We start from the raw sequence: 24,849 nt of genomic DNA, 5'->3' as shown, positions 1-24,849 counted from the left end.
TATTCTCTTCATGTGCAGATGAAATAAGTCAATCATTTTAATAGATACAGAAAAATCATTTGGCAAAATCCAATATGCATTAGTTATTTTTAAGAAGAAAGAAAAACTCTCAGCAAACTAAAATAGAAGGTAATACTTCCTGCATATTTTTAGGGCAGAAAAAAAACTACGGATCACACTTAATGATGAAATAATGAATATTGTCCCCCTAAGAGAGAACAAAACAAGGATGTCTACCCTCAGCACTTACATTCAATATTTTACTGGAGGTTCTATATATGCAAAAAGAAAAATAAAAGAAATAAAAAACAAAAAGTGTGGAAAGGAAAATACTACTTCTTATTCACCAATCTATGATTTTATACAAAGAAAATCCAAAGAAATCTAAAATAAAAATTTTGGGAACTAATAGGTAAATTTAGCAAACCCAGCAGCATACAAAGTCAATATACAAAAATCAATACTATTTCTATACACCAGTAATAAGCAACTGGAAATTAAAAACTGTTTTACTGGCATTTACAATATTATAAAAAAGTATAAAATAGGATTAAATTTAACAAAAGATATGCAAGATGTCTACATCGAAAACTATAGAACATTGTCTAGAGAAATTTAAAATACCCAAATAAATGAAGACATATACCACATTCATGGATTGAAAGTCTTACTATTGTTAATATTTAAGTTCTATTCAAACTGATTTACTGCAGTACTAATTATTTGGGATGTCTATTGTTTGTAACTAAATCAAATTCTAATTGGTAAATTACGTCAACACAATCAAGTAAGTACCTCTTATGTGTCTTATACATCCCTTATATCTCTGTTATCTCACTTGTTAAAAATGGAAATAATAGGATAACTGTATCCATCAAGTATTTATAGTTGTACTAGTAGAAATAGAAGGAGAAAGAAGAGAAATTGTTGTGTTAAAAGTAATATCAAATCTTTGTGTGTGTGTGTGTGTATATATATATACGTGTATATATATATAGTGTATATATATATACGTGTATATATATATAGTGTATATATATAGTATATATATAGTTTATATATATATATGTATATATATATATATTGCACTTTAGGTTCTGGGGTACATGTGCAGACATGCAGGATTTTTGCATAGGTACATACGTGGCAATGTGGTCTGCTACCTCCATCCCCCAGTCACCTATATCTGGCATTTCTTCCCATGTTATGCCTCCCTAACCTCCCTACCCCCCACTGTCCCTCCCCTAGTCCCCCCCAAGAGACCTCAGTGTGTGATGCTCCCCTCCCTGTGTCCATATGTTCTCATTGTTCGACACCCGCCTATGAATGAGAACACGTGGTGTTTGATTTTCTGTTCTTGTGTCAGTTTGCTGAGAATGATGGTTTCCAGATTCATCCATGTCCCTACAAAGGACACAAACTCATCGCCTTTTATGGCTGCATAGCATTCCATGGTGTATATGTGCCACATTTTCCTTGTCCAGTCTATCATTGATGGGCATTTGGGTTGGTTCCAGGTCTTTGCTATTGTAAACAGTGCCGCGATGAACATATGTGTGCATGCGTCTTTATAGTAGAAAGATTTATAATCCTTTGGGTATATACCCAGTAATGGGAATCTGGATCAAATGGAATTTCTATTTCTAGGTCCTTCAGGAATTGCCACACTGTATTCCACAATGGTTGAACTAATTTACACTCCCACCAACAGTGTAAAAGTGTTCCTATTTATCCACATCCTCTCCAGCATCTGTTGTCTCCAGATTTTTTAATGATCGCCATTCTACCTGGCATAAGATGGTATCTCAATGTGGTTTTGACTTGCATTTCTCTAATGACCAGTGATGATGAGCATTTTTTCATGTTTTTTGGCCTCATATATGTCTTCTTTTGAAAAGTGCCTGTTCATGTCCCTCACCCACTTTTGAATGGGTTTTGTTTGTTTTTTTTCTTGTAAATCTGTTTTAGTTCTATGTAGATTCTGGATATTAGCCCTTTGTCAGATGGGTAGATTGTAAGAGTTCTTATTATATATGGGACATTATGCTGAGCAACTGATATCTATTATTTCTTACTTATCGCAACCACTGGCTCAAGTAGGGTCTACCACCATCTACTTTTTACAGAAGGTTTAGTGACTTAACTTTAGGGAAATAACATAGGAACACTCATCTAGTAATGCGGAAAAATAAAGATTCACTCAGGTTTGCCTGACTCCAAATCTGTGCTCTTAAGCCCCAACCTATTTGCTGCTCCTCACAAGAGAGTTTGTGTAAAAGCATTTGACAAGTTGAAGATATCATGCTGGCATACGAAATTATGGTCAGATCAGCTGGGCACTGTGGTGTATGCCTATATTCCCAGCTACTCAGGAGGCTGAGGCAGGAGTTCAAGACTAGCCTGCGCAACATAGTAAAACTCCAAATGCCATCTCAAAAAGAAAGAAGAAAAAAAGAAATGATGTAAGGTTAAACCCATAACTATTATAAATTCTGTAATTTGACAGCTTTGAAAACCAGAAATTACTTAGCAATAACAAATTTTGAACTCTGTATTTACATAAATGTCCTGAGTCTGATTTGCCTATTGGCTCTCTGTATTTCCAATATCACATGGAGGATATTTTTTTTAAATAGTTATGAAATTTGAGTCCTAAGGAATACACACGTGCTACCAACTCCTTAAAAATCAGAATTCTTAAAATAATTCAGATAACAAATTAAGAAAAGATGCCAATAGATGCAGGCATTGCCTACTAATCTGACGATCACAACCAGATGTTGGTTGATTGGTGACTCTTTGCTACAATGCATGTTAGCATATTACAGGTGTGTTGATGTATACTTTTCAAAATTTTGAGTCAAAACTAACTTGTAAACATGATAGTGGTCACAGAAAGGTCAAATGTTACAAACATAATTTCAAAAATTAAAGGGAGACTACATATGAAACTACCTATATTCAGAATAAGCACTTGTGTAAGTGATCCCAAACTGAGATATAGTGCTTGTGAGTCTGATTTTCCCTTGCGAAAATGGAGAAGTCTATGAGTCAAAGCTAAAGCAAAGATGGGTAAACACATCCCTGTGTTGGATTTACAGAGTGTACGGCAATACGATGAGTGCTACTAAAGAGATATTTTACAACACAAGGTGGAAAAGGCCCTGGGTCATCTGTAACTGAGATGCTCAGAAAAGATTTCATCTTCCCAAGAAACATTCTAAAAATAAACCAAGATTCTCACTCACTCTATTTATTCCTCTTCCTCCTTCTCTCTCAATATAAATATACAGACATACAGTATATATAGTTTTAAATTCGATCTCCAGACCTAGGACCCACTCTACTTTGTCCTGTTCCTACATAACGTTATAACTCTAAATTACTTGAGGTAGCCTTTGGTAAAGTTTCTCTTTTTATTAGCATGGCTCTTTAAGAGCTTTGACTGGTCAATCTAATAATAATGACCTCTCAAGGTTAAGTGTTTTTAAAAATTCCCGTTATAGAATATACAAACTAAATTAGTTATAGGAGTAAAGGGTAGAGAATTGGAAAAGAAAATTCAACATTCCTGGGTTCAAGCACATTCATGGACACATTTAAACTCCAAATATGAAAGCTATAGATAACAGAACAAATGCAATACTGCTATGTGGAATACTGTAACATAAGTAATAAAAATAATACTAGTATTTATGAAATGACTAAAGGATTACTAAGCTATAACAGGGGAATAATATACAGTCCTAACTGGAAGCTAATAAGCAAATATATTTGGATTTACAATCTTCCTTGAAGAATAAAAATGAAAAACTATTTGGTGACGTTAGCCAAAAAGTGCACGGAGAAAGATGAACATAGTAACATCTCTGGTGTACAATAGCGTAATTCAAATGATACAGGACCTAAGTTAAGGGACATAAAGAAATCTTGGAAAGAAAACACAAGAGCACCAGAGAAAAGCTCAATTTCGAACACATGGAAACAATGGCAGCAGCCAAGAGATTTAAAACAACCGATTTTAAAACAAGGGGAAAGTTTAGAAAAGGATGAAAGATGAAAGAATTACAATGGAAAATAAACAAAATAGAATTACAAAAGAAACCTCCTAAGGAATGAGGGGTAATGCAAAAAAAGTAATTCAGCTAGTCGACTTTCCTTCAAATTTTGTATTTGAATCAATATTAATGTGACTATTACTGCTGAATTATTTATTATGTAAGTAGAAAAAAATCAATGCCCTTGAGATACACCCAATATGGAATCAGACATTTAAGAACAAAAGAAAACATTTCTGGAAGATTTTACATTGCAAGACAATATATTGTCAGAAAGAAATAGAGGTATTGGAAATTTTTGCAATACTAAAGGAAAATACAGAATAAAGTGACACTGGCTTTTTTTTTTTTCTGACAGTGTAAAAACAATTCACATCAAATAAATGATATGTACAGTCATTTAGAACTTAACTCAGCATTCCATTGCCTTGGCAAATGGCTCCAGGCAGAAACCTAGTAGTCATACCTGATTGTTTTTCTTCTCTTAATCCCCATATCCACCCAATTAGTGTCTAATCCATCTTATAGACACTATCTACAAAATACATTGTGAACCCAAACAATTTCTTGAAACTTGGCTGCTATCATCCTAGCCAAAGACACAATTATTAAGATTTCTCTCCTATCATAATAGTTTTCTCTTATGAGATTCCCCATCTGTCTTACCCCTACAACCAATTCTCCAAACAGCAATAAGAATAATTTTCTTAAAATGTTAATATTATCATGACTTCCAATAATTCCAGGAATAAAATTTGACCCCCTTTCCATGGGCTACAAGTCCTGCGTGCTCTAAGACCCGCTCACCAATCTTACTCCACATGCTTCAGAAGCTGGCCCCACTGGCCTCCATTCAGTTCCCAGAAATAACAAGGCATTCCTCACCTTGATCCTTGCCACATGCCATTTCCACTGCCTGGAAGCTCCTGCTCCTACCTGCTTACAGAGCTGACTCCTCCTTATGTCTTAATTTTTGGCATAAATGTTAGACAGGCAGGCCTCTCCCCATCACTTCATCCTAGGTACATATCCCTTTCTTATTTGGTATCACAGTACCCTGCTCACTCCTTTCGTAGCACTTTTTATTTGCAATGAAATAGCTGTGTATTGGTTTCCCTGTTTATCACCTGTCTCCCACCCAGAACAAGACCATAGGCTTCTTGGAGGAGGAGCCATGTTGCTTCCTCTCACCATTGAGCCTTGGCATCCAGCATAGTATCTGAGCTATGGGAAGCATGCAGTAAATGTTTGTGGAATAAATGAATGAATGAATGAATGGTATAAAGGAGAACATATTCCAACAGGTTTGTAACACAATAGAGTCATTAGGGAAGGCAAATTGACAAATATGGATGAGGTCTTGGAAATTACAATGAGGGAATATGAAAGGATGTCATTAGATGTTTTGACTACAGATATATAAGTGAATAATCACTAGATCAAAATTTATTTATTTTGTGATGGGATCTTGCTTTGTCTCCCAGGCTGGAGTATAGTGGCGTAATCATGGCTCTCAGCAGTTTGAACTCCTGGGCTCAAGTGATCTTACTCAGCCTCCCGAAGCTGAGATTACAAGCACATGCATCACATCCAATTAATTTTTAAAATTTTTCATGGAGATGTGGCCTCCCTGTGTTTCCCAGGCTTGTCTTGAACTCCTGCTCTCAAGGGATCCTCCTGCTTTAGCCTCCAAAGTGCTGAGGATACAGGCGTTGAGCCACTGTGCCCAGCTGAAGGTAAAATAGTTTCTGAAGTATTCTCTCAGTAGCACAGGAAAGCAAGGAGAAAGTAGAATTCTGACTCTCAAAGAGCTTATTCTTTTATGAAGGAGACCAGAAGGACACATTTGAGATAATGAGAGAACAAGTTGAGACCATTTTTCCTTCCTGCAAATGCTAATGGGATGATTCTAGCCTGGCAGGAAGGATTGAAGGACCAGCCCAGACTGTCAAAATGCAATCACTGACTCTGTGGCAGAAATTCAGAAGAAGGAAGAACCCCTATGGGGTGGGCAGGTCAGAAAAACCTCATGGGAGAGCTGGCTTTTCCAACTGGGCCTGAAAGAGAGCACAAGAGTTGACTTGGCAGAAGACGACAAGGAAAGATGTTCGAATCAGAGAAGGGGTTTTGGCCAGTGTTTGTGGAAAACTTAATTGAGACCACATTTGTTCTGGTTCTAAGAAAGCAGACAGTTATGCAAGATAAAGAGAAAGGGGAATATCTAGGAAAATCGATTACAAAATCATCAGCTGTAAAAGACCCAATAGGATTGCATTTTAAATGTGACTTTGAATTTTAAAGAAAATTCATTTGAGAGAGTAAAAAATACCTTATGGATGTTTTCTTGAGCAGAACAGAAAGACAAAGTTAGATTTAAGACAGGAAAATGAAAAACAACTAGGAAATCGTCAGAAGAATGTTAAATCAACTCTCCTTTAATTTGGAATAAATAGATAGAAGGGGAGCAGAGATAAAACTTATTTAAGGCCAGGCGTGGTGGCTCATGCCTGTAATTCTAGCACTTTGGGAAGCCATGGCTGGTGGATTCCCAGGTCAGGAGTTCGAAATCAACCTGACCAACATGGTGAAACCTCATCTCTACTAAAAATACAAAAACCTAGCTGGGTGTGGTGGTGCGCACCTGTAGTCCCAGCTACTCAGGAGGCTGAGGCAGGAGAATCACTTGAACCCGGGAGGCAGAGGTTTCAGTGAACTGAGTTCATGCCACTATACTCCAGCCTGGGTGACAGAATGAGATTCCATCTCAAAAAAAAAAAAAAATATATATATATATATATATATAAAAGGATACAGTTTTATGAACAAAAATAATTGGCTACTGACAATGGAAATTTAGAGGTTTGAGTCTGCATTTCCCTCTGGGTCTTCATTTATCAAACCTAGACTAATTGAGAGCAGCCATGCCTCAGGCACTGCTTCAAGACTTCCCATTCTAGTGAGGAAAACATACAATAAAAAACAAGTAAATGGGTATCCTCGGCCAGGGCTACAGGTTATTGAAGTAGGAGACGGGTGGAGAACAATGGGAGCTGTGTTAGATATTGGAGTCAGGGAGACCTAAGTGACACAAGGGGGAGAGAGGGCAATGTGAGGGTCTCTGTGAAGAAGGAAACAGCGTCAGGTGCAAATGCTCCCTGTAGCATTGGCTGTAAGGTGAATGGTCTCCCTCTGGAGGACAATTTCTAAACCTTTGGTGTGTATGAACAACAGCAAGAAGCCAGAAGCTGGAGAAAAGAAAAAGAAGAGAGGAATAAGAAGTGAGGTTGGACATTGAGGAAGACAGTGGCAATTCCTCAAAGACCTAGAACCAGAAATACCATTTGACCCAGCAATCCTATTACTAGGTATACACCCAAAAGAATATAAATCATTCTATTATATTAAAGATACATGCATGTGCATGTTTATTGCAGCAATAGCAAAGATGTGGAATCCATCCAAATGCCCATCAATGATAGACTGGATAAAGAGAATGTGGTACCTATGCACCATGGAATACTATGCAGCCATATAAAGGAACAAGATCATGTCTTCTGAAGGGACATGAATAGAGCTTGAGCTCTATTATCCTCAGCAAACTAATGCAGGGACAGAAAACCAAACACTGAATATTCTCACTTTTAAGTGGGAACTGAACAATGAGAACACGAGGACACAGGGAGGGGAGCAACACACAATGGGACCTGTCGGGGCCAGGGGGCTGAGGGAGGGAGAGCGTCAGGAGAAACAGCTAATGCATACCAGGCTTAATACCTAGGTGACGGGTTGACAGACGCAGCAAATCGTCATGGCACACGTTTACCTAAGTAACAAACCTGCACATCCTACACATAAATCCCAGAACTTAAAATTAAATTAATTTTTTTAAAAAAACAGAATCTCAGCCCCTATCCCATACCTGCTGAATTAGAATATGCATTTAAACAAGATCACTTACTGATTTGTATGTACATTAAAATTCAAAAAGCAAAAAATTAAAGAGGAAGTTAGGTTGGAGAGGTAGCCAGGGACATCTTGGCCCAAGACAACACCTTGGATGAGAAATCAGCAGAGATTTGAAAGGCAGGGAATGAAAACATGCCATCTGCATTTTAGAGGGATCACTTTTCTCAACCTCTCCCTCAAAAACGCTTAGCTCCCAATAACGCCCCCGTACATCAAGTTGTGTAAAACTTGTCAAAAGCGGGTGTGCCCTCCCCCGGGTCTTCTGGCCTTCTCCTTGTCCTCTTACAGCCAAATCCGTCCACTTCTCCCTATTTCCATTGTGACACTGTAATGCATTCACCATTAAAGCTCATCTAAGGTACTGCAACAGGCTCCCAACAGGTTTCTTTAATTCTTGTCCTCCCTGGATCCATCCTTCCCCCTCAGACACACTGATTTCTTCCAAGAGCTAAAAAAATTCTACTCTTCTCCTGCTAAACCCATTCATGGTGTCCTTCTCCATACTCGGGCCATGTGCAATCCACCGAGTCCACTGCTTAAAGGCCTACCTGAGCCGACTCCTTCCTCTCTGTCTATCCTTCTGTCTTCCCTCCATCACATTCTGCATTAAGGCTCTGCTGAACTGTATTCTGTGGCTCAAATTTCTCTGTCTCTCTCTCCCTCCCTCCCTAACTTCCCCCTGCTATTCTGTCTTCGTGGAAGACTCTTTCCTCTGCCTGCAGTCCTACTCATTCTTTAGGTTATTACTTAGCCTTGAAGTCTGTTTAAACATCCTTTCCCTTAGAACACTTCCTGACTCTCCCTGCAGCCCTCAGTCTAGGTGACTGGTCCCTCTTAAAACTCTACCACCTGATTACCCCAGAGGAGCCCTGTTCACAGCCCTGCCCACACTGTCCCCTGGGGCTATTATTCCATAAGACCCATGAGGCCAAAGCCACATATGTCTCATTCACTACGGAATCCCTTGTGATGAACACAATAACTGCTACAAGGTAGGTAATCAATAAATAGTATGTGAATTAAGTGTTTCATTAAATAATGCCATACTCATATAATGAAAGCAATCATTAATAACAATTTCTAGATTAACAACGTAGAACATTTAAAGCATGTTGTTCAGTTAAAGAAGCTCATTACAAAATCGAATTACACAGTGAAATCCAATTTTAGTTTCCTGAAAATGGCGTTAATACAATGACCTCAAAGATGTTCACCTAAAATTTAAAGTGTTTTTCTCTTGGGGTTGGAATTTGAGGCATTGTTTTTCCCTTGAGCACATTTGAGCATACATTTCCCTGGTCATCAAAGTAAAAAATGACAAAATTGATTTAAAGTGCTGTGTCAAGTCAGGGACTGTCATGGAAAAGAGGACCCTGGTCAAATGCAGTGACGGTGGCCAGTGGTGGACAGAAAGTCACATGTGAACCCTGGGTCACAGTGGCCAAAAGCATGGCGAAGGGTAGACTATTTGGGAGCAGAAAGTGAGGAAGGGACTCTAAACGTGACAACTTCTTCACAGAAATTATAATCAAGTGTAATGAGGGCAATTTTAAAGAAGAGCAGTGGGAAAATGTCTTAAAATGGGCTAAATTAACTGAGGAGAAGCGTCAGTATCTATCCTCAGCTGCCTTTTATCATTATGGTATCAGGTCACAGGAGATGAAATTAGGTTGGAAAAACATAGTCAAAGAAGGGTTTATTTAACCAAAAATAATATACGACAAAGCAATTAACAAAACATGCTTCTACTTTCTCAGTCTTCTGTCTGTCAAACGTCGTCTTGGGCCTGGGTCTCTCTCTATCTCCCTACCTTAAGATGCTCAGAGTCGGAGTCTCGACCTGAATAGTTCAGAAGAAGGCCCAGGACTGTATCATGATACTTTGGTCCAAGTGAAGAACAAAAATATCACTTTAGCTTCCCCCACTATTGTGGTCTAAAGAGGGGTATGTATGAGGAGATAATTCTGCTGCAAGGAGAAATGAAAATTATATTTACTACTAGGGTGTTTATATTTCTATTGTAAAGAATCTTTGTTGCATTTAAGAACCATGGTATAATATGAATGTTCTCTGTTTAGCGTGGAGAAGTAAGCTTTTAACAAACAGATCCTCCCACAAACAACTGTTAAATCTGACAAAAAATAAAAAGCAAAAAACTATCTCAAGGCTCTGAAAAGTGAATCAAAGCAGGCAGGTTTTGGAAGGGAGTCAAAACACAGAGGCAGCAGTCAGCATGAGGTCAGTTTTGCATTTGGGGGGTTCACGCTGCCGGCCGGCTGCCACAGGGCACAGGGAGACAAGATGTCAGCACTGAACCTGCCATTTCAGTGCAAAGAGACCCAGGAAGGGAAACTGGCTTTGCAAAATTATAACTGAGAAAATTATGACAGTGAAAGAAATCAGACCTAACTAATTCCATCTTGCTTCTGATCTTTAAGCTACCCTTGTTCATTCCTGAGCATAGACCGAACTAACTTTGGGAGGAATTCAGTTCATGATTGACCCTGAAACAAAATTGAGAATAGCCCTTTCCCAAAAAGATCCCCTTCTTGCCTGGGAACCAGTCTGCCTTGGCAGGATTAACAAATTAGCTACAAGATTGGAAATTACAGTTTAGGGGGTCACGCAGCCTCTGGCTCCAAGAGTCTAAACCTCCCCAGATTGCTCTTGGGGATAACATCACTATTGTAAAGCCTAACATCAGTGCTTCAGATATTTTGCAGACCCTGTACTCAGTGGATCAGTTGACACCACCCAGAGCAGTTATCTGGCTCAACCAGCTCTGCCATCCCACCCAGGAACAGAAAACAGCAAGAAAAACTCTCTTCGACCCCCTATGATTCCATCTCCAACCTGGACAATCAGCACTCCCCACTTCCCAAGCCCCTACCCACCAAATTATCTTTAAAAACTCTGATCCTCAAATGCTCAGGGAGCCTGAGTTGCGTAATAATAACATTCTGGTCTCCTGCACCACCAGCTCCGCGTGAATTACACTTTCTCCACTGCAATTCCCCTTTGTAGATAATTCAGCTCTGTCTAGGCAGTGGGCAAGGTGAACCCACTGGGGAGTTACAGAGGGAGCCTGGAGAAGGCACACCCTGAGGAGTGAGGGAGGGTTCTGGGCAGGAAGAGAGCCAAAGAAGGGGCCCCAAATTCTGAATATGACTCTGCTGGAGTCTCTGGACCACTCCTATGCCACCCCTAAACTGGTTACTGGAAGTAATCAAATGAGATGGGAGCTCCTGCACCCTGCGGGCATTCTGAGTTTGCAGTGAGTCCGGCCAGTGAGATCCACACATTTACTTTAGTGAACGTTGGTTAATCCATCTTTGTGATATGGGGAGTTTCCTCATATATAAAATGTTATTGTCAGAACAGTTTTGAGATATTTACTCATTCATTCATTCAACTAATGTCTTGTATGTTTCTACATGCCAGGTGCTCTAAGGGATACAGAAATGTTTAGCATCACTGTCCTCAACGAGCCCAGAGACCCCTGAGCGACAGCAGGTGTCCATCCAAATAGCTACCACGTGAAGTAAAACTTGATCAGGGAAGAATTGGTACAGCAGAAAGAACATGAACTTCAGCGTCAAACAAACCCGTTTGTATCCTGGGCCCACCAGCACTTCAGAACCTCAGGAATTATCCATAAAATGGCATAATACCTATCTTGGACGACTGTTGTTCAGATTAAATGGTGACATTTATTAATTACTTATTCTCTGTGAGGCACTGGTCTAAGCACTGCATATTCATGTTCACAGCTCCGTTAATCCTTGTAACAATCCCTTCAGGTAGGCACTAATACTACCCTCACTCCATAGATGGAGAAAATGAGGCATTGAGAATTTAAGTAAATTGTTCAAGGTCGGCAGGGAGTAAGTAACCAAACAGGTTGAAACTCAGCAAGGTCTACTTGAGCCTCAGCTGTTAACTGCTAACTTATGCTGAATAATAATGTCAAAGTGCTGGCCAGGAACGGTGGCTCACACCCGTAATCCCAGCACTTTGGGAGGCCGAGGCGGGCGGATCACTTGAGGTCAGGAGTTCGAGACCAGCCTGGCCAACATGGCAAAACCCCATCTCTACTAAAAATACAAAAATTAGCTGGTAGTGGTGGTGGATGCCTGTAATCCCAGCTACTCAGGAGACTGAGGCAGGAGAATCGCTTGAACCTGGGAGGCAGAGGTTGCAGTGAGCCAAGATCATACCACTGAACTCCAGCAGTGACTCCAGATGGAGTGAGACTCCATCTCTAATAATAATAATAATAATAATAATAATAATAATAATAATAATGTCAAAGTGCCGAGCACAGTGCTTAACACATAGAAGGCACTCAACAAATGGCAGACGGCATCAGTTCTGTTATAGGTACCCCCGATGCTGTTGTTATTACTATGAGCCATAAAAAAGAAACCATCGTTGAAGTTCAAGACCTATGCCTCAAGTTTTAACACTAAAATGTTACAAGAATCCTAAATAATTGTCACATGCAGATCTGAACACATGCCTTTGAAAATCAAAATTTATGTTTATCTCTTAGATATCCTATCTCTTTTTTAGGTGAAAAGCATCAAGGTATCATTATTTAAGTATTCATTCATTCATCATACTGTAACTTCTGACTGCCCTCTGCCAGCACTAAACTGCATCAGAACCATATCCAAAGGGGAAACCATGCTAATGTGGAAAGAGGGTCCTGTTCATTTGCTGAAAGTTAGTGCAGCCGTTTTCCCCAGTGCTAATGGAAAAAAGCAGGCAACTAAAATTCCTTGCTGCATTTTTATTTAAACAAACAATGTCAGAGAAACTGTGCTGTGCAGGAAAAAAAAAAGGAATAAAAAGAAAAATGTAGTTGTAAAGCAAAATGCAAAATTAGTGAATGTATACCAAACACCAAACATAAAAATAAAATTTTGGACAGGCACAGTGACTCACATCTGTAATTCCAGCACTTTGGGAGGTCAAGGTGGGCAGATCACCTAAGGTCAGGAGTCCGAGACCAGCCTGGCTAACATAGTGAAACCCCATCTCTACCAAAAATACAAAAATTATCCGGGCATGATGGTGGGCACCTGTAATACCAGCTACTCAGGACACTGAGGCAGGGGAATAGCTTGAACACAGGAGATGGAGGTTACAGTGAGCTGAGATCGTGCCATTGCACTCCAGCCTGGGCAACAAGAGTAAAATTCTGTCTCAAAAATAAAATAAAATTTTACTCACAATAACTCTCAATACCCTGTTTTGTTTCCAAAAGGTGAAAGTATATACTACTTGGAACTCCAGGGATCTCAGCTGCTATGACTCCTAAATAAAGTGGCGATTTGGGGATAATGTCAAATTTTAAAAGAACGAGAACAGCATTTTATTCAGGACTGTTAATTTCATGAGAACTTGTTTCACATTTCTTATATAAATACATGCAGTCTTATATGGTCCTAAGAGAACGCTTTCACCAAGATCATACATGTCAGGATGCTGGGGGGGCAGGGGCGGCGGGAAACTAAATCCCAAAACTAAACTGTATCACTCCTAAATCCTGATTGGGTGCATGCCCAGGTTTTTAACAATACACATTATCTGAGTGATAACTTTTATGACATGTGTTGCTATTGCCTGTAAATCCCTTTAAGATGAAAAGCATTACCCCAGAAATTTGAGTTCAACAAAAGGATTTATATGACTAGGTTACTCAAGGCTATAAAATGGAAAAAAAAAAAAAAGTTTGGTAAACCCTTGGAGCTTGTTGCAATGGAATTTAACCTACAGGACCTTTGGGCCAATATAAAGATTTAGACCCCAGGCATTCCCTAGAGTCACTTGGAGGTTATGAAGCTTTTCTCTATAAACATGACTTGAAACATGATGGATTCACTGACTCAGCAAGTAGCTTTCAAATTGATATATTTGAATTGAAGACTTTTAAGAACAAGGTCCCTTAAAGGTAGTAGTCAACCTACATCCTCTTTACCAATGAAACAAAAGGTGGAAGACACAAAATAATGTAACTTACCCAAGGTTAGATGACAAATAACGATCATCATAATAGCTAACATTTACTCAGCACCTACTATTAGCAAAGCACAATGTTAAGGGCTTTTTCCATCCTTCACACCAACTTAAAAGTGTAAATGACCATTACTCCATTTTATAAAATAAAAAATGAGCCTCAGAGAAGCAAAGACTTTGTCAAAAGAGGCAGGTCCAGATTTCAAACCTAAGCAGTGTGACCCCAAAACCACATGCACAAACACTCCACTCTACTGCCTTGTCACGGGGCCTACACTCAGATCTACTGAACTCCTCCAGGCCAGAGATAGACACCAACTCTCCATCCCTGGCTATGAGAGTTTCCAGATTATAAGATCTCTGATGTCTGATAGCAAAATCCAACACTGCATTCTAAATGTTATAGGACTGGAAGATGTGAGTCCCCTACCTGGCTGTAACACTTGCCTTCATAATTACAGTGCAAGAGCAGTTCATACAAAATCTATGTACTCCATAATCCTATCCATAGGAATGATGCTAGAAAATATCTTTACTGTTTTTAAAATGCATTGGATAAAATGATATGTTTTCAAAATAGTGCATAAAGCCCCATATTCTCACTTTGGTCTCTGGTTGCCATATGCCTTCTGTAATAGGGAGATTCCAAGAAGGTGGTTCCATTTGCTCAGGTGTGCTCTGCAGGAGGGGAATGGTCACTGCTGCAGAAGCAATGGATGTTCTTTATTTCAGGAGGTTTTCGTCACTATTGAGTTCTTATTCTGTATTAATGTATGTGGTATTCTCCTCCAAATTCCCAGTGGAGGGGGGATGGAATTTAAGATACTGAGGTAAAGATAATGGCTAGAGAATAGTATTCAGATTGTATTTATACATGTATCTAAATATATTCATATATTTAAATACCAATATGCCGAATTCCTAGGTATATATAATTAGATATCTTCAGAAATAAAATGCATGTAGTTTAAAACTTAAGGATTTCAAAGTTCTAAACCAAATATAAAGACAATAAATTCTTAAGCAATAATGCCAGATCCTAAGTGCTTATCTTTGTCATTGCTGTTATCATTCAATTAGGTGGATATAAGAAAACATTCATGATATTTCACTTTTATTTCTTATCATCCCCACCGTAACCAGAATCTGAAGCTACAGTTTCCCAATGTGAACCTAGTAAAAGCTAAGTAGAAATTCAAAAGAAATACAGAACCAGTTGATGAAGGATAAAAATCTCAGTGTAGAAGGGCAGACGTGTCCCGAAGGAGTGCAGCTGTGAAGGCGACTGCAGCCGGCTCTCGGGCTGCCTGATTTGGAACTCTGGGAAGGAGCAGGAGTCACAGAGACAGTACCCAGGAAGGATGTTCAACCTCTACGGGCCTGCCCAGGTCAGATGGAAAAAGGTCCTTGAAGGAAACAAGATGGATATGAAAGGGGGAAAAGAGAGAAAGGACGTGGATGTGTGCTGCTAAGAGCTCTATCCAGAGGGAAAACCCAGTTTTAACAGCTTTCCAGCCTGGGAGGAATTGTTATAACAGGATTTCACTTGCTTACCAAAAATAATGATTTCTCACTTTTTGCAGATTTAAGAAAGTAAACAGCAGAGACATTGACAAGTTTGCTTTGCGTGCATTTTGCTTATGATTATGGTTACAAAGATAATCTTTAAAAATATAATGGGATTTGTTTTACAGAATATATTCAGAGATGGTATAAGACAGTAGTTGGAGCACTGGAGCCAATTTCTGGGCTGGGTTTCCATTTCCGGCTCTGTGACCTGAGGCAGGTTATTGATCCTCTTGTGTCTCAGTTTTCTCATCTGTTAAATGGAAACATTAACAGTGTATGCTGCCCAGCACACAATACTAAGTTGATTCTCATTGTTGTGAGAGTCAAATTAGTTAGCAGACATAGTGAGTGATATCTAAGTGTTGACTTCTATCATTAAATTATTTATCAAATATTAATCCCTCCTCTTAACATAAAACACAACCCCTAGGAAAGGTGTTGGAAGGAGTTGTGGGCAACAAGATGAATCAAATACAATTCCTTTCCTCAACGGACAACACAGGGAAGCAGGGCAGACAGAATCACCAAAAACCTACAATGGAGAAACTGAAAAGGAGGCGGGCAAGGGTCAGGGCTGGCTCCAAACTCCAGGACATTCTGTGACTATGAGGCACTTCTCAGACTTGCTCTCAGCATGTCTGATTTGAGAAACATCTGGAGACCCAGGCTCTTTTTATTTTTCATTTTCTTTTTGAGACAGGGTCTTGCTCTGTCACCCAGGCTGGAGTACAGTGACACGGTCTTCAGCTCACTGCAACTTCTACCTCTCGGGTTGAAGCAATTATCATGCCTCAGCCTCCCACCTAGCTGGGATTACAGGTGTGCACCACCACACCCAGCTAAATTTTGTATTTTTAGTAGAGATGGGGTTTTACCATGTTGGCTAGGCTGGTCTCTATCTCCTGACTTCAAGCGATCCACCCACCTTGGCCTCCCAAAGTGCTGGGATTACAGGTATGAGCCACCACACCTGGTGACACAGGCCCTTTTTAAAGTGCAAAGTATTCTATAAATATGAGTTACTGCCAATACACAAAAGCAAGCACTCTAAGGATAGGCCAGTGGGAGAGGCTGCTTAAAAAATGCCAGTCACCAGGTATGAGCTCCTGCTAAGAGGCTGCTACACATTCCAGCAAATTCTTCTAAACTCTAATGAAAGCCTGCTTCTCCCTGCTCAGTCTTCAATGAAGATAAATCTTTGAATGAAAGTCTTCGTAATGGAAAATTCATCTTCATCTTGTCAATTCTAGAGCCTCACATTTTCTCTAGGCTTTATCTTGGCAGCCTGGAGGGGTAGTATGCCACTGGATAAAGGAGAAGGGTTCCTAGATCAACATCCAGGATTTTAATTGCTATCTAAAGGCCAATGTCTCTGTGTTTAGATGAGTCCAAGCTTCTTCCAGATTCATAGAGCCATAGCCCAGCTGACATCTCCACTAAGTATCACAAGGGTCTCTCACAAGGGTTCTAACATAGAACACTTCTCCTCCATTTATCTGTTTCTCCATGAATGGCACAACCCACTGCAAAGCCCCGACTCTCTGCCTCACCCTCCCTCACCTTCCACCTCGCTCCTTCTCAGGCCTCCTCCATTTCCCCTCCAAAGTTCTTCCAAATCCATCTGCTTCTCTCTTTTTCAAATTCCACCTTTCTATTCCTAGCAGCCAGCATCTACTTCTTGGACTTCCACAACAGTCTCCAAACTTTTCTCCTTATTCCCACTCCTGTCTCTCTCTAATTTATGTTCAACATTGTTCCAGAACGAAAAGTTTGAATTCCCCTGCTTATCCATGGTTTAATAGTAACCATTACTATGAAAACAATCGTGATAAAATAGCTAATATGTATTCAGCACTTAGCCAGGTACTGTGCCAGGCACTTTATCTGTCTCACCTCACCTAATCCTTACACTGATCCTATGACATAGGCACAATCATCACCCCATTTTACAGATTAAAAACACCCAGATGCAGGGAGGCATAAAATCACACGCCCATAGGACAAAGCTAGTGGCTAAATAGTGGAACTGGCCTTCAAGCCTCACTCCCCAACTCCCTCCCCTCTAGGATAAAGATGAAAGGCCTTGAGGGGCCCACCCAGCCCTGCAAGGCTTGCCCTGCATGCTTCCACCTGCTGTCACCACGATTCTTCTTATCCTCTTAGCTCAGTCATGCCCTCAACTGCACCATCTGCTCCTCTCCTCTCTTCGAGTCTTTGCACATGAGAGTCTCTCCCAGGTCTCCAAGCCCAGGCAGATCCCTTCTGTTCCTCTTCAAGGCAACTATTCCAGCATGTAATTACATACTTATCTGTGTATGCACCATTGGAGGGGCCATCTCAGCCTTCCTTAGCATTATATCCTAGCACCTAGCACAGCGCTTGGTATACATGAAGTGCTCAGCAAATCATTAACAACTAGGAAATTGTAGTATGAGTGCAAGCAAAATTCCCAGTTTCTAGTTCATGGGCCATTGTTTATTGCCAGTGTGATTTTGTGCAAATTACCCCCATATGAACCTCCAGGGGCCTGACTGTAACTTTCTGGTAACAACCCCAGCAGTAAGAAAGCATGTTGGAGTTCTTAAAGCACTTTCACAAAAATTCCATTTGGTCCCAGAACGACCAGGAAGGCTGCCCTTGACTAAACGCTAAACGGCAAGGCCTTCAATCAGAGTTAGGTGGCAACTGACTAAACGAGGGTGTGACAGAGCTTTAAGAACCGCGAAGTGCTCTGTGTGAGTGAAGACTGGTGCTGTTTGCTCAGTCATCAGCCCTCCGCAACGTTTATAAGGTTTCACGTTTGTTGAAGGGAGCTGAGTCTGCACTGCAAAAGAAGGAGAGGGTGAAGAACAGGGCTCACCAAACACATTTAACTCATCACCAGCACACAGTGGGATAGCTGGGTCAGCGACAGCCATTTCACCCCGGCCACCACCCTGGCCCCTGCTCTGCCCAAGTGAGCAGGAAGACAAGAACCTGTCCTTCTATAGTTAATGTTCATTTCTCCGAAATATTTGAGTATGAGGTACTGCCGATCACAAGGGCGGCTCCTTGAGAGCCCAAGCGCTTAGGTTATCCGGGAGGCCAATGGCCTCTCATCAACGCCCGTCCTGTACCGCCGCCCTCTCCCTGTCAGCTATAGATAGTCTAGGGTAATTGTGAACACAGAGATGTTCCCTTAGGCACTCTGGCTCTACATCTAATCTCTGCAAAGGATGTCACTCTATGTAGTTATCAATGTAACTTCTGTGGAACAGAAGCTTAAATGCTGGTTCTAAAAAATAATCTAATGTCATGTTATGTTTACGACATTAACGATTTAAAGTAATCCCTTCCATGACATCCCTGCAAGCAGAAATGAGAACAAAACTTCCTCCAAATTACAAAATAATTTCATGAACACCAGCTGGATAGCTGTGATTATCTGCCTGCTTCTTCAGGTAAAACTATGCCAGCTGTAAAACTGCTTTTGAAAATAAAAGCAGCCCTAAAGATGTGGCTTTCCAGGTGAATTGAATTTTCTAAGACATTATAAAGTTGATTTAAAAACAGAAGTAAACTTTATGTTGAATTTTTAAATGTAAACTCATATCAAAAACCAAACAAAATACAAATCTTAACTGTCACTATTAGAAAGAGATCCCATCTTATTATAGCTATTCATTTTAATGTATAAATAAAATCACAGAAAGTCCTAGATTATGTCTAATAGTCACATAATTTTCAAGCTATGCTAGCATAGAGCTAAAAAGGGGACTATCATCTATGTTTGTTTTATAAATAAAACAAAAAAGGAAGTTCTCTTGTGTAGAGTTTTGCAGAAACAAAGTATAAAGCTGATCAAATCCAGCTTATGATTTAAAATGGAAAACGAAACTTCTTTCTGGAGTAATAAATACTAATTACCTTCGGGACACTGGCATGTGAATCCACTGAGACTGGAAATGCATGTTGCTCCGTTTCTGCATGGGTCTAGGACGCAGTAATCAATCTTGGACTGGCAAAGCTCTCCAGTGTAACCTGAATAAGACAAAATGTACATTTTATAAAATAAGCTATTCCAAACCCACCCTGAGCTACTCTAGGAACTGATGGACTCAGCTGGTACCTGCCCAATGAAGGCAGTGGCAGTCTTCAGCTAAGCTGCTGCCGGATCTCATTTATTTTTACAAACTATGGTAGTTTAGAAATAATCATAGCAGTTTAGAATCATTGTTCAAAAATCATTTACTCTGCATAAATCTTTATCGCAAGAAGACTACATTTCTTCAGCGTCAGGTCTGTGTTTCATCTTGAAATAAGAGTCAGAACCTTCAGAAGCTCAGACTTGAATATCACTGTCCCTGTTGATAGCTTCCTTCTGACACAGGAATTTACAGTGTTCAGCTTGATCTAATTGAGATAATGACCACATTCCCTAGGCCAACACAATACTTACATAAAAAGCATTAGGAAAATATCCAGGTATTAACAATTTTAATATATAATATCTTAGAACTAGAATAACCCACCTGTGTTCATTCTGTGCCCTCTCCCCCCACTTTAAAGATAAAGAGATTGAGGCACACAGAATGCTAAGCACATTAATATATTTTTATTAAACTTATTTAATTCACAAATCCAACTAAATTCTCTGTGAAGCAAGGCTCTCATGGTGATTTTGCTGGATTTTAACATAACTACACACATGTGGTGAGGAAATAAGGCTGTAAATCTATTGGAATACCTGTGCAGTCAAAAAGCTTTAAATAAATTCCAGAATTTTGTTTATTAATTTTGAAAACAAAGCCCTTGGAGAGAAAAGTTTAAAAAATAAAATGCTAATATATTTCTCATTTTAAACCGGAAAATTGTATAGAAAGTTTGGAAAATTTCAGACATTAAATAGAGAAAAAAAATGTACCCTTGGTTATGTTATTTGAGTGACAGGACAATCAACACTGTAGAGATAGTTCCTATAAAAAATTTTATAGTCATAAATATATATAGAATATATAATATATAAAATTTATAGTCAAAAAATTTTAGTCATAGATATTTCCCACACAATTATGATCATACTGTAACACTTTGTTTATTTCTAGCATAGTTTTAACTACATAAAAACTTTTCTTTCTGAATTATCAGTTTTGAAAGACTGCAATTAGTGCCTGAATCTGAGATTTACAAAAAAAAAAAAATCAGTGGTATTAGAAAAGAGATGATTCACCTGAGCTTCAATTGCCTGCCAAACAGATTGTAAATTACTCATTGGAAATGTTTGTAAATTACTTATTGGGAATGTGGAAGCATTCATTTGCAATCATACTCACAGGCATTCAAGCAGCTTAGGAGATTCTAGCTAATTCAAGGTATGAAAAAAAGAGTAAGACAAGAGCGTGAACTAAAAATCCAAACACTAGGACAAAAGGCTATTTCAAAATTCCAGAACAGGTTAAATAAAAGCTGTAAATTCAAAATAAGGGAGAGTGAATTGTTTTTAAGAGAAATCCTGCAAATAATGGTTAGGCTAAAAATAATAACCAAAACTTATACAAGATCACTTATTTTTATTCATACATTAATTAACATTAATAATTTATCCATACATTAATACAAAATTGAACCATACTCATGTAACCTTATGAGGTTAGTGTTATTAGAATCACCCTACTTTTACATATATATATATATATTATTGCACTTTAGGTTCAGGTGTACACGTGCAGAACACGCAGGATTGTTGTGTAGATACATACACGGCAATGTGGTTTGCTACCTCCATCCCCATTACCTATATCTGGCATTTCTCCCAATGTTATGCCTCCCCAACCTCCCTACCCACCGCTGTCCCTCCCCTAGTCTCCCCCAACAGACCCAAGTGTGTGATGCTCCGCTCCCTGTGTCCATGTGTTCTCATTGTTCAACACCCACCTATGAGTGAGAACATGCGGTGTTTGATTTTCTGTTCTTGTGTCAGTTTGCTGAGAATGATGCTTTCCAGATTCATCCATGTCCCTACAAAGGACACAAACTCATCGTTTCTTATGGCTGCATAGTATTCCATAGTGTATCTGTGCCACATTTTCCTTGTCCAGTCTATTATCGATGGGCATTTGGGTTGGTTCCAGGTCTTTGTAATTGTAAACAGTGCCGCAATGAACATACATGAGCATGTGTCTTTATGATAGAACGATTTATAATACTTTAGGTATATACCCAGTAATGAGATGCTGGGTCAAATGGAATTTCTATTTCTAGGTCCTTGAGGAATTGCCACACTGTCTTCCACAATGGTTGAACTAATTTACACTCCCACCAACAGTGTAAAAGTGTTCCTATTTCTTCACATCCTCTCCTGTTTTCTCCATATTTTATAATGATCGCCTTTCTAACTGGTGTGAGATGGTATCTCAATGTGGTTTTGATTTGCATTTCACTTATGGCCAGTGATGATGAGCATTTTTTCATATGTTTGTTGGCCTCATGTATGTCTTCTTTTGAAAACTGTCTGTTCATATCCTTTGCCCACTTTTGAATGGGTTCTTTTTTTTTTTTTTTCTTGTAATTCTGTTTTAGTTCTTTGTAGATTCTGGATATTAGGCCTTTGTCAGATGGGTAGATTGCAAAAATTTTTTTCCCTTCTGTTGGTTGCCTGTTCACTCTAATTATTGTTTCTTTTGCTGTGCAGAAGCTCTGGAGTTTAATTAGATACCATTTGTCTATTTTTTTGGTGTTTTAGTCACGAAGTCCTTGCCTATGCCTATGTCCTGAATGGTTTTGCTTAGGTTTTCTTCTAGGGTTTCTATGGTGTTAGGTCTTATGTTTAAGTCTTTAATCCATCTGGAATTAATTTTAGTATAAGGTGTCAGGAAGGGGTCCAGTTTCTGCTTTCTGCACATGGCTAGCCAGTTTTTCCAACACCATTTATTAAACAGGGAATCCTTTCCCCATTGCTTGTTTTTGTCAGGTTTGTCAAAGATTAGGTGGTTGTAGATGTGTGGCACTGCCTCCAAGGCCTCTGTTCTGTTCCATTGGTCTATATCTCTGTTTTGGTACCAGTACCATGCTGTTTTGATTACTGTAGTCTTGTAGTATAGTTTGAAGTCAGGTAGCATGATGACTCCAGCTTTGTTCTTTTTGCTTAGAATTTACTTGGCTATGCAGGCTCTCTTTTGGTTCCATATGAAGTTTGAAGTGGTTTTTTCCAGTTCTGTGAAGAAGGGCATTGGTAGCTTGATGGGGATAGTGTTGAATCTATAAATTACTTTGGGCAGTATGGCCATTTTCATGATGTTGATTCTTCCCAACCATGAGCATGGTTTGTTTTTCCATCTGTTTGTGTCTTCTCATTTCCTTGAGCAGCAGTTTGTAGTTCTCCTTGAAGAGGTCCATTACATCTTTTGTTAGTTGTATTCCTAGGTATTTTATTCTCATTGTAGCAATTGTGAAAGGCAGTTGGTTCTTGATTTGGCTCTCTTTAAGTCTATTATTGGTGTATAGGAATGCTTGTGATTTCTGCACATTGATTTTGTATCCTGAGACTTTGCTGAAGTTGCTTATCAGTTTCAGGAGATTTTGGGCTGAGATGATGGGGTCTTGTAAATACACAATCATGTCGTCTGCAAATAGAGACAATTTGACTTCCTCCTTTCCTAACTGAATACCCATTGTTTCTTTTTCTTGCCTGATTGCTCTGGCCTGAATTTCTAATCCTATATTGAATAGGAGTAGTGAGAGAGGGCATCCTTGTCAAAAAAGATTTCAAAGGGAATGCTTCTAGTTTTTGCCCATTCAGTATGATACTGGCTGTGGGTTTGTCCTAAATAGCTTTTATTATTTTGAGATACATTCTGTCAATACCTAGTTTATTGAGAGTTTTTAGCATACAGGGCTGTTGAATTTTGTCAATGGCCTTCTCTGTGTCTATTGAGATAATCATGTGTTTTTTGTCTTTGGCTCTGTTTATGTAGTGAATTATGTTTATAGACTTGCATATGTTGAACCAGCCTTGCATCCCCGGTATGAAGCCTACTTGATTGTGATGGATGAGCTTTTTGATGTGCTGTTGCAATTGGTTTGTCAGTACTTTATTGAAGATTTTTGCATCTATGTTCATCATAGATATTGGTCTAAAGTTTCCTTTTCTTGTTGAGTCTCTGCTGGGTTTTGGTATCAGGATGATGTTGGTCTCATAACTTAATGGTAAAAGACTGAAATTTTTTCCCCACAGATTGGGAACAAGGCAGTGATGTCCACTCTTATCACACTTATTCAACACAGTGTTGGAAGCTCTAGCCAGTGCAATGGGCAAGAAAAAGAAATAAAAGGCATGCAGATTTCAAAAGAAGAAATAAAAATGGATCAAAGACTAACATGTAAAACAAAGTCACAAAACTGTCAGCAGAAAATCTTCAGGATCTAGGGTTGAGCAAAAAGCTTTTAGACTTGACATCAAAGGCATAAACCATAATAGGAAAAGTTAATGACGTGCAACTACTAGAGGTTTGTTCCACCAATTTGTATTTGAGGTTTATGGGGATACTTAGATACTTAATTTTGTTGAAAATGTTAAGATGTTTTATTAAATTATACTTTTTACTGTGATATAATTATTGATTCACAGACACTTTTAAGAAATAATATGGAAACATCTCATGTACATTTTACCTAGTTTCCTCTAATGATAATATCTTGCAAACTACAGTAAATTATCACAGTCTGGATGTTGATATTGGTATAGTTAAAATAAAGAACATTTCCATCACTGTAAAAAAAAATGATTTGGTAAGGATTCCCTTTTTTCTTGTATTGTTTGGAATAGTTTCACAAGGAGTAGTTTCACAGTTCCTCTTTCTATGTCTGGTAGAATTCAGCTGTGAACCCATCTGGACCTGGGGTTTTTTGGTTGGTAGGCTATTAATTGCTGCCTCAACTTCATCCCTTGTTATTGGTCTATTCAGGGTTTTGACTTCTTCCTGGTTTAGGCTTGGGAGGGTGCAAGTGTCCAGGAATTTATCCCTTTCTTCCAGATTTACTGGTTTATGTGCATAGAGTTGTTTGTAGAAATATCTGATGGTAGTTTGTATTTCTGTGGAACCTGCGGTGATATCCCCTTTATCATTTTTTATTGCATCTGTTTGATTCTGCTCTCTTTTCTTTATTATTAATCTGGCTAGTGGTCTATTTTATTGATCTTTTCAAAAAGCCAGCGCCTGGATTTATTAATTTTTTGAAGGGCTTTTTGTGTCTGTAT

At 39.1% G+C, this 24,849-nt stretch overlaps 1 protein-coding gene across 1 annotated transcript in view; it reads right to left on the bottom strand.

Annotated features, from left to right (window-relative positions):
- DNER (delta/notch like EGF repeat containing) overlaps positions 1-24,849 on the bottom strand; it is a 362,737-nt gene that overhangs the window by 99,268 nt on the left and 238,620 nt on the right. The window contains exon 7 of the mRNA XM_012434038.3: positions 19,521-19,634. Within this exon, the coding sequence (XP_012289461.3) occupies positions 19,521-19,634 (114 nt within the window). The remainder of the gene's footprint in view (positions 1-19,520; positions 19,635-24,849) is intronic.

The sequence above is a fragment of the Aotus nancymaae genome, unplaced genomic scaffold (genome assembly GCF_030222135.1).
Source record: "Aotus nancymaae isolate 86718 unplaced genomic scaffold, 86718_ANA_hifiasm-v0.15.2.pri h1tg000008l, whole genome shotgun sequence".
Taxonomy (NCBI): domain Eukaryota; kingdom Metazoa; phylum Chordata; class Mammalia; order Primates; family Aotidae; genus Aotus; species Aotus nancymaae.
This window is presented reverse-complemented; position numbering and strand designations above follow the sequence as displayed.